Here is a 12520-nt window from a genome sequence, read left to right as displayed (position 1 = left end):
TTGTGCAGTTATTACAATAAGTGTTTTAACTCTTGGTAAATAACTATAAAGTTTATTTATAATTAAAAGTTATTTACAAAATTACATTAAAAATTTACATAGCAAAGTCTTGTATTTAAAAAATTAAAACCTTTATATATTACACATTACTTCAACTGAGTATTTTCAAAAAATAACTTTTTTAATTTGCAAAAATCATATTTTCAGCTTTAATGACCATTGTAGCAATGTTATAAGTCATTTAAGGAATTAGTAAAACATTTTTGGATGCCAGCACCATCAGCTAGTAAAATATATTATAAGCTGATGATGTATCCACAACTCAGCAAAAATTATTATTGTTACTATTGTTATTATTGTTATTATTGTTGTTATTGTTATTATTGTTATTATTGTTATTATTATTATTATTATTGCTGTTATTATAGTAATATTCTACAATAGAAGTTAAACTTTTATGAGCCAAGTGTCTAACGACAACCGGCTTTAGTAGACCAACTCGGAAGAGAACGAGTCCATTTTTCATAATTGTTTTTAAACTCGTTGATCGAATTAGCAGCAACTATTAAAGCAGGCAAAGCATTCCATGTTGGCACTATTCGATTTTTGAAGAAATTGTGTCTTTGACTGTTTTGGTAACTTCTCATTCAATTTTATGCTTTGCGCTTCGAAGACTACTGCATGGCCATCACACGTGAAAGAAGTCGCTCGTCTACATACTTGATGGCAGTTGACTTTGTTGAAGTTTATATAAATTTAAAAAAATTAAATTAGATCACCTCTTAACCTACGTTCAGCTAATAAGCTGAGATCAAGATTTGCCAGACGTGATTTGTAGTTCATATATATATATATATATATATATATATATATATATATATATATATATATATATATATATATATATATATATATATATATATATATATATATATATATATATATATATATATATATATATATATTGTCTAGAAGTTAATTTCCGCATTTTTTGTTGTTGTTCTATTTTGTCAAAATAACATTATTTTTATGTAACGAATTTTAGTTATAATGTTCTCTGTATTATCAGTGTTCTATCAATATATGATGAAGAAAGCCACTGACGCGCACCAAATGCTTGCCAAAGCTTACAGCGATGCTGCTCCATCCATAAGAACCTGCCAAGAATGGTTTCAGCGTTTCAAATTGGGCGATTTTGACGTCAACGACAAAGATTGGCCAGGACAGCCAAAAATATTTAAAGACGAACAACCTCAATCTTTATTGGATGAAGGTTTAGCTAAAATACAGGAGCAACTCGTGGCATCTCTCAGCGTCACACAAAAAGCCATTTCTCTTTGATTGAAAGCAATGAGGAAGATTCAGAAGGAAGACATATAGGTGCAAAGTTATGAGGTACGCAAATTAGGACGTATCAAAAACTTTGTTAAAACATTCCGTATTCTGAATAACTTACCGAGGGCCACATTTGTGGAACTTATTTTTCCCAAATAATAGTAAAACTACAACTTCAATTCAAACTTTTAAAAGTATCTTAAAAAAATAGTTACTTAATTATGACGTATCTCAATTACTATTTCATTTTTAATTTGTATTTTATTTTCTTTTATTTTTTAACTTTTCCTTTTGTTAAAATGCGAGGTGGTGCCTTTACATCATTACTTATCTTTAAATTTTATTTATTTTTTTATTTTACGCTGTATCGTATTTGAATCAAAAACAATAACAAGAAAAAAAAAAAATGTCACACTTTTTATTCAAAAGTATTAAATATTATTTTACTGAAATTGCAATATTTTTTTATTTATGATTATTTTTTGTTTAATATGTAAATGATACAACGGGGCTGGATGATAAGACTTGTGTCTATCTTAACTCAAAAAATATTGTATATAATTTATTATGAAGATGACGAAATATATACCAAAAAAAAAAAAAGAGTTTAAACGGGAAGCCTTACCGCACCCGCCGTACTCAGCGGACATCGTCCCGTCGGATTATCACCTTTTCCGGGCAATGGTTCACGGTCTCTCGGAGCAGCGCTTTCAAGATTATCAAGACGTCGATAAATGGATAGCAGCCAAACTAGAAAAATTTTATTAAGGTGAAATCCATAAATTAATCAAACTTTGGAAAAATATTAACAAAGGAAATTATTTCGAATAAAAGTATTGTTTTTAGCTTGTCTAGTTTCACGTAGTTTAAAAAGAGTAAAAAAAAGTGGTAATTAACTTCAAGACTTAATATACATGTATATATATATATATATATATATATATATATATATATATATATATATATATATTTATATATATATATATATATTTATATATATATATATATATATATATTTTTATATATATATATATATATTTGAAAAAAATGTAACAGCCACGGTACGGCACTCACGTGACGACTAGTAACTACTACAACAGAAAATTGGTGAATATAAATAATACGTAGTATCATTGTCTAACCAAGTCAGTGCGTATCACAATCACGGAATATATATATATATATATATATATATATATATATATATACACGATATATATATATATATATATATATATATATATATATATATATATATATATATATATATATATATATACATATATATATATATATATATATATATATATACACACACACACGAATATATTTATTCAATGAATTTATACATTTCAAAGAATAATAACAAGAATATATGATATATATGTATTTAAAAAACTAATCAGCTCAGCATCAATAAATATAAACAAATCGATTAATAGGCGCATGTATAAAATCCCTTAAAAGAAATATACGATCAATCCCAAAGTAAAAAACAAGATTAAATTTAAATTTTACAATTCAATTTCTTCTTCATCAAAGTCAGAGTAATCATTTACAGGAGATGATTGACCATCTCTTTCATACGGAAGATAGTCATAAAATTCTTGTGCATCAAGCTTGCAAAAGAGTTTGAGATGTTGTAGGTCTTTATACTTTGCTGACGAAATAGGTATGAGGACTCTGTTTAAAGGCTGAAGGGGCTCCAACAATATTCTCTTCTTTTTAATTGGTTTTGTGACAGTAGCCTCAAGGAATGGTCCATTCCAACTATCTCTGTAAATTGTTTTAACTGGGTGGTTTTTTGAAATTACAATTTCTCGAAGTGGCTAAGTTTGAATTGGAGATGAGGTAAAATATAAAGTTTTAATGTGCTTTTTTATAATTAGCAGCATGGTGTTTTCAACTGAAATTATATGAAAAGGAGAAGGGGTTTTTCTTGCATCCTCAAAGTGCCTACGCCAGTCAGCTGGAGTGTCTATATAAATCTTTTGATTGATTACGATCATATCTCGATCACATTCCATATAAGAGTGTCCTCTGATAGGAAAAGTTTAATATTTTCAAATCTTTTTTTCTGATGGACCATGTAGTGAAGAAATCGTAGCATAGTCCAATTTTTATTCTGTCCAGGACATGAATCACAGAAGAGTTAAAGGTGAGTGACAACATTAATGCTACATCATTCGATCCTTTTTTTCCTATTGTCTCATCATAGAAAAAAAGGTAAACCTCATTAGCTCACAGGTTATGTATGTTAAAAGTATGCAAAAAAAAGTTTTTGTTTGTAATATGTGTCATTGGTTGTAATATTAACGCAAGAAAGATTCTTCCAAAAATTAAACGCAATTGCAGCAAACCAGGTCAAAGAGTGTGCACCGTGTACAGCAGCAGTTTTCCTTTCATAAAAAAATTTTCCTTGTGAAGTGAAGCTCTCGCTCAGCTAGAAGTTTTTCTAGTTCATTTTGAGGATGACTATTTGACAAATCTATTTTAAATCTATCGCATGTCGAACATGTGTCTTTTCTTGTGTAACTAAAGGCAAAGTTAAACTTCTTATTAAATATGTATCTGAATATAAAAAAAAAATACTAATAAAGTTTGATATTATTAAGATAAATGAGAACTGTCTACAATGTTTTAAATATTACTCAAAAATCAGCCACATTAATTTTTTTTTGTTTTTTTGCTTACCTATAACTTTCTCTTAAACAGGATTCACCTGGGTGACTTTCTAATTACATTGCATGCATCTTGCTATGATTAAGATCTTCAGGGAGGTAGACTTTCTTAGAAACTTTGAGAAAGAAATAAGACTGCTGTCCTCTAAAAGATTGGATAGGATTTATGATCCTTTCATTTTTGTCTTTCGTAAAACTTCGAGGACGGTTCATGTGTTTCCCTTTTTGATCTTTGGGTGAATTTTTCTATTAAAAAAGTAATATGTTTTTAAACAGAATTTAAAAAAAAAAGCAAACCAATTTTTAAAGTAAAAGAACCAAAACTGAAAGTAGAAAATGGATATGACGATTATGATTACTAGGCTGAAAAACATTTTTATCATTATATTCTGAAACTTTAAATTATTTTAATTTTATTATAAATTACAAATAAAAATCCAATATATTCATTGGTTCATTGGTTTATAGTGGTATATTATACCAAAAACTTATGAACATTTTTTTAATCATAATCCAATGAACATTATTTAATAATATACTTGACAACTTTTTTATTAGTTTTGACTTTGCTTTTGCACTAATGTGCCAATAAATAAGTTTATGTGTACCCTGAAAACATTAAAAAAAAAAAATTACTCGCTTTATGAAAATGCACTACTTATCAGTGGTTGTTAAGACCTTCTAGGTTTTTTTAAGTCTAGATTTGCTTATGTTAAATATGGAAAGAAATGCTTTATAACAAATTTGAATTTTTTCACTAGAGTCTCTTGCTATTAGTAAATTATATTGATAAGAATAGCAGTATAAATTTTTCTCTTTACTTCGTATTTTAGGTCTTTTTTGTCTCACTTCCACTGAAGTTAAAATTGATGTCAAAAAAGCATCCTGTTGGCCTTTACATGACATTTGATTAAACTTGTCCTAAATTGTTTGTCTATCTTGCAAACTAATAACTTCAAAACACTTTAAACGAATGCAGTTACAAGACTCGCCCATTATATGACTTGAAAGTTTTAATCTCATTTTCTGCCATTTACTTGTTTTTTTCTAGGGTTTTTTTGTGATTTCAGGATGTGCGTCTGCCATAATTTTTTTGGCCGTATTTATTGTTTTCAAAACAAAAAATATTGAACATTCCTGGTTTTACAGTAGCAAGAGCATTACATTTCCTGTTTTTACGTAGCAGGGGTATTATTTAATCTCTAAATTGGCCCCTTAGTTTTAATATTTGTTTTATTTCATTATTATTTTATTTTTTAGTTTTTTTTTTGCTTCAAATTCAATATAGAATGTAGCCTATGATTTGTATAACATGTTCATAAAAAAATCTCAAAATTTTCAAAAACTGACATTCCCTGTTTTTGCCCAGACCCCTTCATATTTATATTGCTACTTTTGATCTTAGATGCTTTTAGAATTTTTCATATTTTACGGTACTTTCTTACTAGTTGAACATTTTTCTTCTCTTACTTACGTTATTAAAGTGAATAAAATATAAAGTTTGTAAATTATAAACACAATTATTTTGTTGATGATTTTTCCAAGTTCCCTATCATGCATATTCATTTATTCATTGATTGTTTAACTTGCCCCACACAGTTGTTTAATTAACCCCGTTGGGGGTGGTTGAGCAGCTTGATAAACTTTAGGAAATAATATTGCCTAAAGTTGCCTAAAGAAGATATATCTCTAACAAATTAAAAAATAAACTTTTTCTTAACCAATTTTTAGCAAGTTAAATTATTTTTCCATAAACGAAAAAGTTTTGTAAATCCAACGCACTGTTAATTAGATCTATTATATTAAGTAAAAACTATTTAAATAGACTCTTTCTACACTACATATGCAAAGCTGCAATAAGCAAAACCTGTGTTGAAGGTTCCATAAGGGTTGTCTTTGCGGATTTTAAATGATCTTTACATAATTCAAAATATATCGTGTATACATTTCTTCAAGAGTTGTAGAAGTTCACGATTTTAATGTAATGTTGATTTTTTGATATTGTTGAACCGTATTGATTTATCAATAATAATAAAAAAAATAATCATAATTTCTTGACAAACCCGAAGAGAAAATCTATTGTGAATTATTACGGGGATCCGTAAGTTGACGGCATTGGAAGTTGTGTACAAAGAAGCATGACGTCGGGTGATGTTTACACCAATTTTGCCATTCTAAACATCGCTTCATTAAATAAAGAGCATTCGGAAAATTGGTCCCATAAGTTGCTCGAACTTATACAATCGCTAAATAATTTTAAATACAGTAAGTTCGTAAAATAATATTGTCAAAATTCTATTTCAAAAGTATAATATTTAAGTTTTTTGAATTATAAACTAAATATGTTTGGTATAAAATATATGCTAAATAATATTTAGCACGTATACTAAGTATGTTAACACAAACACCATATTTACACCATTTTTGCGTTATTTTACGTTATATTTATTTTTAAAATATAAGTTCGATATATATACTAAAAAATTTTCATGTTATGATATACTTTTTTTTTTAATGTTTGTTATGTTATGCTTGGCTAACTTCTTTATTCTATCTGTATATTGTTGACTCTTTGATCAAAAATGTAAAGTTCTGCCTCATCTTGGGAACTAAAATAAACTGAAGGATCTTCCCAAACGTTTTGAAATTAATATTAATTTAATTTAACAAAGTGATTAATCTAAAAAATTGTATTTATTGTTGTTATACTGTTTGGGTTAAAAAAATTTATTTAAAAATGGATTGTGAAATGAAATGTGAAGAAGTTCCTGCTCAATCAAAACCTAAAAAATCAGAATCAAAAAAGTCATCTGACAACTGGTCTAAAAAAATTTTTGAACTTATTAAAAGAGTTGATAGTTTCAGAGGTATTTAAAATCCTTGGATTACAGAAAATTTACACATATTATAAAAAAAATAAATAATGCATGCAGGACTTGTTTTTAATGTATTTATATTATAAAAGTGTGTGTGTGTGTATATATATATGTAAATTATGTTCGTGTATTTTCCAAATAGAGTGCTCAATGTTCTTAAAGAACAGAGCAATAATAAATTAGTAAAAAACACTTATCTAACTTTTATCTTCTACTTTAAGTTTCACCATTGCTGGATCATCAGGAAGAGTTACTAAATCTCTTTTTTTTTGAGACTATATATATATATATATATATATATATATATATATATATATATATATATATATATATATATATATATATATATATATATATATATATATATATATATATATATATATACATATATATATATATATATATATATATCAATAAAGACTCATCAGAAATCCTTTTCATCAATAAAGATTTCATCAGAAATCTTTATTTATGAAACACAGTGTTAAATGAGAAAAATTTTTGTTAAGTGATTTTCTACTTATTTATAATTGCTCTGTTCATTTAAGAACATTGAATACATTTTAAAATTGAATTTTGAGAAAGAATAAGAAATTAGAATACATTTTAAAATTGTTTATATATATATATATATATATATATATATAAACAATTTTAAAATTTATATATATATATATATATATTTATATATATATATATATATATATATATATATATATATATATATATATATATATATATATATATATATATATATATATATATATAAGTTTGTTACAAATTATTTTATTAAAAAAAAATCATAAAGCATATATATATATATATATATATATATATATATATATATATATATATATATATATATATATATATATATATATATATATATATATATATATATATATATATATATATAAATTTATTTAACCTAAACCCATTTTTTTTTTCTAATAATAGAAAGTAAGTTTTGAATTTTTACTATTTTAACATGATTTATGCCAACTGCAATATCATTATAGCCATAGCTTTATTAGTTTCATAGCACCAGCAATACATCAATACATTCTAGAGCAGTGTTTCCCAACGTGGGGCGTAGGAAATTTTCAGGGGGCAGTTCGATTATTAAGGGGCGCTGGAAAAAAAAGAGAACTTTTTCAGTCTAAATATACCACATAGTCAAATCTCAATGTACGTTATATTATGAAGTGCATCATGCATAAATTTTTCATCGGAATGCATTCGGAAAGCTAAGATTTGCTTTGACAAACTAGGATTCGGGAAACTAGACTTTGGACTAGGATTGTCAGTTGCTTGTATTTTTCTGTCAATAGAAATAAATGCAGTTGTTCGAATTTATTGTTGTTTTTTCAAATTTTTAATACATTTTATAAATAAATATAAGTGATATTTAAATATAATTGGTAATTAAATATAATTGTAAATGTATTTAATTAATTATTTAGAATTTAGATGCCTCATAGAAAAATAAAGAAATATGTAATGATTGTTACGAAAATAATTCCCTCTGGATAATCATTTCAAATGCTAGTTCAGAATAACGATTAGCGATTGCGGAATAAGTAATCCCTTTGCACAAAAACTTATTGCGAAAGTATTCCCTTGAGAGACTAATTCTGTACAAGAAATTCTCACTTAAAAGCTATAGCGCTAAACATAATAACAGTTGGAATAACAAGTCAAGAAGACTACGCACAGTTTATATATAACTAGTTGTTTATAATTTAATATTCAAATATAGGGATAAATATAATACAAAACCAATGTGGATTCTCTTTTAATAATAAATAAGAATACAAAACATTACAAAATATATTTTTTTAATTTCCTAATTGATTTTAAAATTCGTTTTTGAACCCATCAGTAGTGCAAGCAAGAAAAAAATTCAGCAGTACTCGGAAAGGTATTTAAAATTTGGTTTCATACCTGCTGTCCATGATGCACAATTATCTTTTTGTCTATTATGCCAACAATGCTTGAGCAATAAATCAATGAAACCAGGTTGTCTTGAAGCACATTTGAAGGCAAAACATAAAGATCAAGTTAATTCAAATTTGAATTGTTTTCAAATTTTAAAGAAAAATTATGAAAAAAGAGCGACTTTAATAGTAGAGCAGTTAATCAAGCCTTCAATATCAACATTTGTTAAAACTGTTTTTGGAAAAGATGACCATAAAAACTCAATTTTTCGATAAGTTGTATTTCAACAAATACAACTTATCGAAAAATTAAAAACAAGACTTTTTTCGGTTCAAATGGATGAATCATCATTGAGAGACAGCGAAGCAATATTACTTACATATGTCAAATACATTGATAATAATGATTTTGCTGAAGAAATGTTATTTTGCAAATCATTAAAAAGCAGTACTACCACTAAAGAGTTACTTGGATACGAATAAAATACCGATAAAAAATATAACATCCTGTGCTGCTGATGGTGCTCCTAATATGATGGGCAAAAAAAATGGTTGCTCAAAACTGATGAAGGATGAAAATCCAGATATGCTTCTTGTACACTGTGTTATTCACAGGGAAAACTTGGTAGCTAAAACTCTTTTTCCTGTTCTAAATAAAATAATGAACTTGGTTGTAAAATGCATTAATTCTATTACAACAAGTGCAAAACAAGAGCGCATTTTTAAATTATTTTGTGAAAACAACAAAGCCCATGTGAGACTTTTACTTCACACTGAGGTAAGATGGCTTTTGAAAAGAAACTGTTTAAAAAGATTTATGGAACTGTTTGATATTCTAAGTGATTTTTTAAGCGACAAAACTGAAATGCAATATCTGTTAATAATCGATTCTAAGGCATGTTTGAGTTATTTAACCCATATTTAACTAAGTATATTGAATAAAGAACTTCAAGGAACAAATAAAACTCTTGTCGATGCAAAAACGAACATATTTGGTTCATTACGTCTATTGAACTATTTGAAAAAGATGTTTACCAAAAACAATTTGAAAAGTTTCATTGGCTTCAAAAATTTGAAGTAACTGATAACGCTATGCTTAATATTGTCGAGCATCTAAAAAACTTATCAGCTGATTTAAAAGGAAGATTTTTCAATTTAGAAGAAATTGATTTTCCAACTTAGTTGATGCAGCCAATGTTAGTTAATTTATCTCATATTTCAAATATGCAGTATCAAGAAGAATTAGCAGAAATGCAGAATGACAAGTCAGTTAAAACTTTGTTTAATATAAAAGGATCGATGGCATGGTTTTTTGAAGAGACCAAAATTAAATATCCAAGCACAACAGAATGTGCAAGAAAACTATTATTACTGTTTCCTTTTTCATTTTTAGCTGAATGCGGATTTAGTTAATAACTGATTTGTTATCTCAAAAAAGAAATTGTTTGGATATAACACAACGAGGAGGTAAAGAATGAAGCTAACAAAATTGGAACCCAATATAAAATCTCTTTGAAACCAGCATCAAGCTCAAGGATCTTACTAAATTTCATTTATTTTAGACTTGAATACCTGATGTATTTTATTATATTTACTTTTATATTGTTTACTATATTTTGTTTACTTGAATTTTTTTGTTTAATAAATAACTTTTTGTAGTTTCTTCCTGCAGTGTATTATTTATGCTACTTATGAAAAATTTATAATATTAAAAATTATTCATATGTAACATGGGGGACATGTTAAAATTTTATGAGCTTTGGAGGAGCATGGCACTAAAAAGGTTGGGAGACACTGTTCTAGAAAGCGAATTAAAAAGAAGTTTACATCACTCACTTTTACACTGTTGTTGATTATTTTAAAGCTAATTTCCAGATCTTGCTCAACCAGAACATTCTGATAATATTCTTCTCCCTTTAAAGAAGCCAGAAAGTGTGCAAACTTTCTAACTAAGTTTAACTCCCCACTAAGCATAGTCATTGACAATGTTAATTGCATTCAGGTTGACTAATGATGCAATAAATGAGGTTAAGTTTGACCAATTACAGACATCATCATGTATCAAGAGCTCTGAGTTCAACTGAAGGTTGTGAAAGATAAACCACAAGTCTGGTCCAACCAGATCTGCTTATCTTGTTAAAATTGTTATCTCATTAGTGAGAAATCTAGGCTTTCCAAATCCTGTTCCAAATCTGTGCATCATCAGTCTTTTCTGCAAGAAGTTTGTCTGAAAGAGCGTGACATTCATTTGCTGGCACTTTACTACTCCCAGAGCAAGAGATACTATCTCTGTTTATAAGTACCATTGTTTGGAAGTACAAATTGCACTCTGTTGTATCTCTGGATTAACAGCTGCATATGACAGCATTGCCTGGTAAAATTTCAAGTTGCGGTATGATGCGTCTTTCACAGATGTGCAAGACATCCACTATGAACTATAAACAAGTGTCACAAAATTACAAAAACAATGGAGTTTTAAAGTCACCTGGTTTGTTGTTATTAATTGAAAGCAAGATAATTGTTTTGCAAACTTTTTAAAGTTGCAGATATTGATGAATGTAGTGTTACTAATCTGTGTGAACCTAGAAGTTCAAAGTGTTTACGAAATCTAAAAAACACTGTAACATCTGGAGATTTTAAAGTTTCAATTTTTAGATCACTAAAAACATGTAATAATATAGGTTCACCAACATGATGATGGCAAGCGGACCATAGAACAGCATTACCTAGTCGCTGCTGGATTGTGGCTCATGCTGCTGTCACATATCTGTTTGATGCTGTAGTATCAAATATCATCTTTACCACTGAATCACAACATTTCTGTGAAGAGAGGAAATGTTAAGTTTGCTACAATGTCACCTGTGTTTTAACCTATACCAGGTTGATATGGGGGAATGCAAAGAAGTTTTAGCTGATTTGTATTTCCAACCACTACTGTAAGTCGTTCTTCAGAAATATTTTTGTTTGATAATGAAGGGAGTAACTTAGAGTCCAAGTGTAATGTGAACAGCTTTAGAACAACCCACTGATCTTTGTAGTCGGTAGTAATAGTTTTTGCTTCTTGACGGCGGCATTTATCAGTGGTTGAAAAGAATGCAGAGACTTAGGACAAGTCTCCTCCAGCTTCTGCAATAAGCACAGCAGTGTATGCAGCTTGTTGTAATGGGGTCATCCTCAGTCTTGTTGCAACAAAAACAAGCTTTAGCTTTTGTAGAATATCATAAATAATGAATGCTAGTGTACCAGTCCAGGCTGAATGATGATGACTTTAGGAGTTTTCCAGACAAAGTAGAGACAGTTGATTTGGGTATTAAAAGAATTTTACTGTCGTTTCTGTCATTACTTGTCTAGAAAATCTTCAGTGTTCTTCATGTGTTGTTTAAAATTACTGGGCCAGAGTGCAAATGTATTAGACAGTGTCTTTTCCATTTGTTGAACATTTTCAATGCACTATACAGTTGACCTTCATTTAATCAGAATGGCTCTTAGTTTTGCATTGTCATCTAATAGTTTTAGAAGCATGATTTAGTTTCACTAATCATTGGAATATTTGCTTGTTTTATTTAATTAGCTTTTCCATAAAAGATGAAAATCTGTGCTAGTACCATTTAAGCACTTTAAAATTTGGCATGGCTTTCTTGCACTCAAGTTTTGATGTGCCACATTAAATAACGCAAGACTTGCATTGATG

At 27.8% G+C, this 12520-nt stretch overlaps 1 protein-coding gene and 1 long non-coding RNA gene across 4 annotated transcripts in view; one reads left to right on the top strand and one right to left on the bottom strand.

The window, feature by feature from the left end:
• Positions 1-1823: 1823 nt before the first annotated feature.
• LOC136088976 (uncharacterized) lies at positions 1824-4262 on the bottom strand. Of its 2 annotated transcripts, XR_010642677.1 has the most exons (3): positions 4030-4262; positions 2854-3870; positions 1824-2085 (listed from the first exon to the last, which is right to left on the bottom strand). It is a non-coding gene; the product is annotated as an uncharacterized LOC136088976 (long non-coding RNA). The 2 variants fall into 2 exon arrangements; XR_010642676.1 differs by lacking the exon at positions 1824-2085 and having other exon boundaries at positions 2708-3870.
• A 1865-nt stretch (positions 4263-6127) lies between these two features.
• Positions 6128-12520, top strand: part of LOC100203695 (uncharacterized) — a 31401-nt gene continuing 25008 nt past the window's right edge. The window contains exon 1 of one of the 2 annotated variants that reach the window (XM_065814278.1): positions 6128-6281. In XM_065814278.1, the coding sequence (XP_065670350.1) occupies positions 6155-6281 (127 nt within the window). In that variant the 5' untranslated portion in view covers positions 6128-6154. Of the gene's footprint in view, positions 6282-6594; positions 6884-12520 lie in introns of those variants that run through there. The other variant, XM_065814277.1, reaches the window with a different exon arrangement.

This window comes from Hydra vulgaris, chromosome 12 (assembly GCF_038396675.1).
Source record: "Hydra vulgaris chromosome 12, alternate assembly HydraT2T_AEP".
NCBI classification, from domain to species: Eukaryota; Metazoa; Cnidaria; class Hydrozoa; order Anthoathecata; family Hydridae; genus Hydra; species Hydra vulgaris.
Note: the sequence above shows the minus strand (reverse complement) of the source record. Positions and strands in the feature narration are given on the sequence as shown.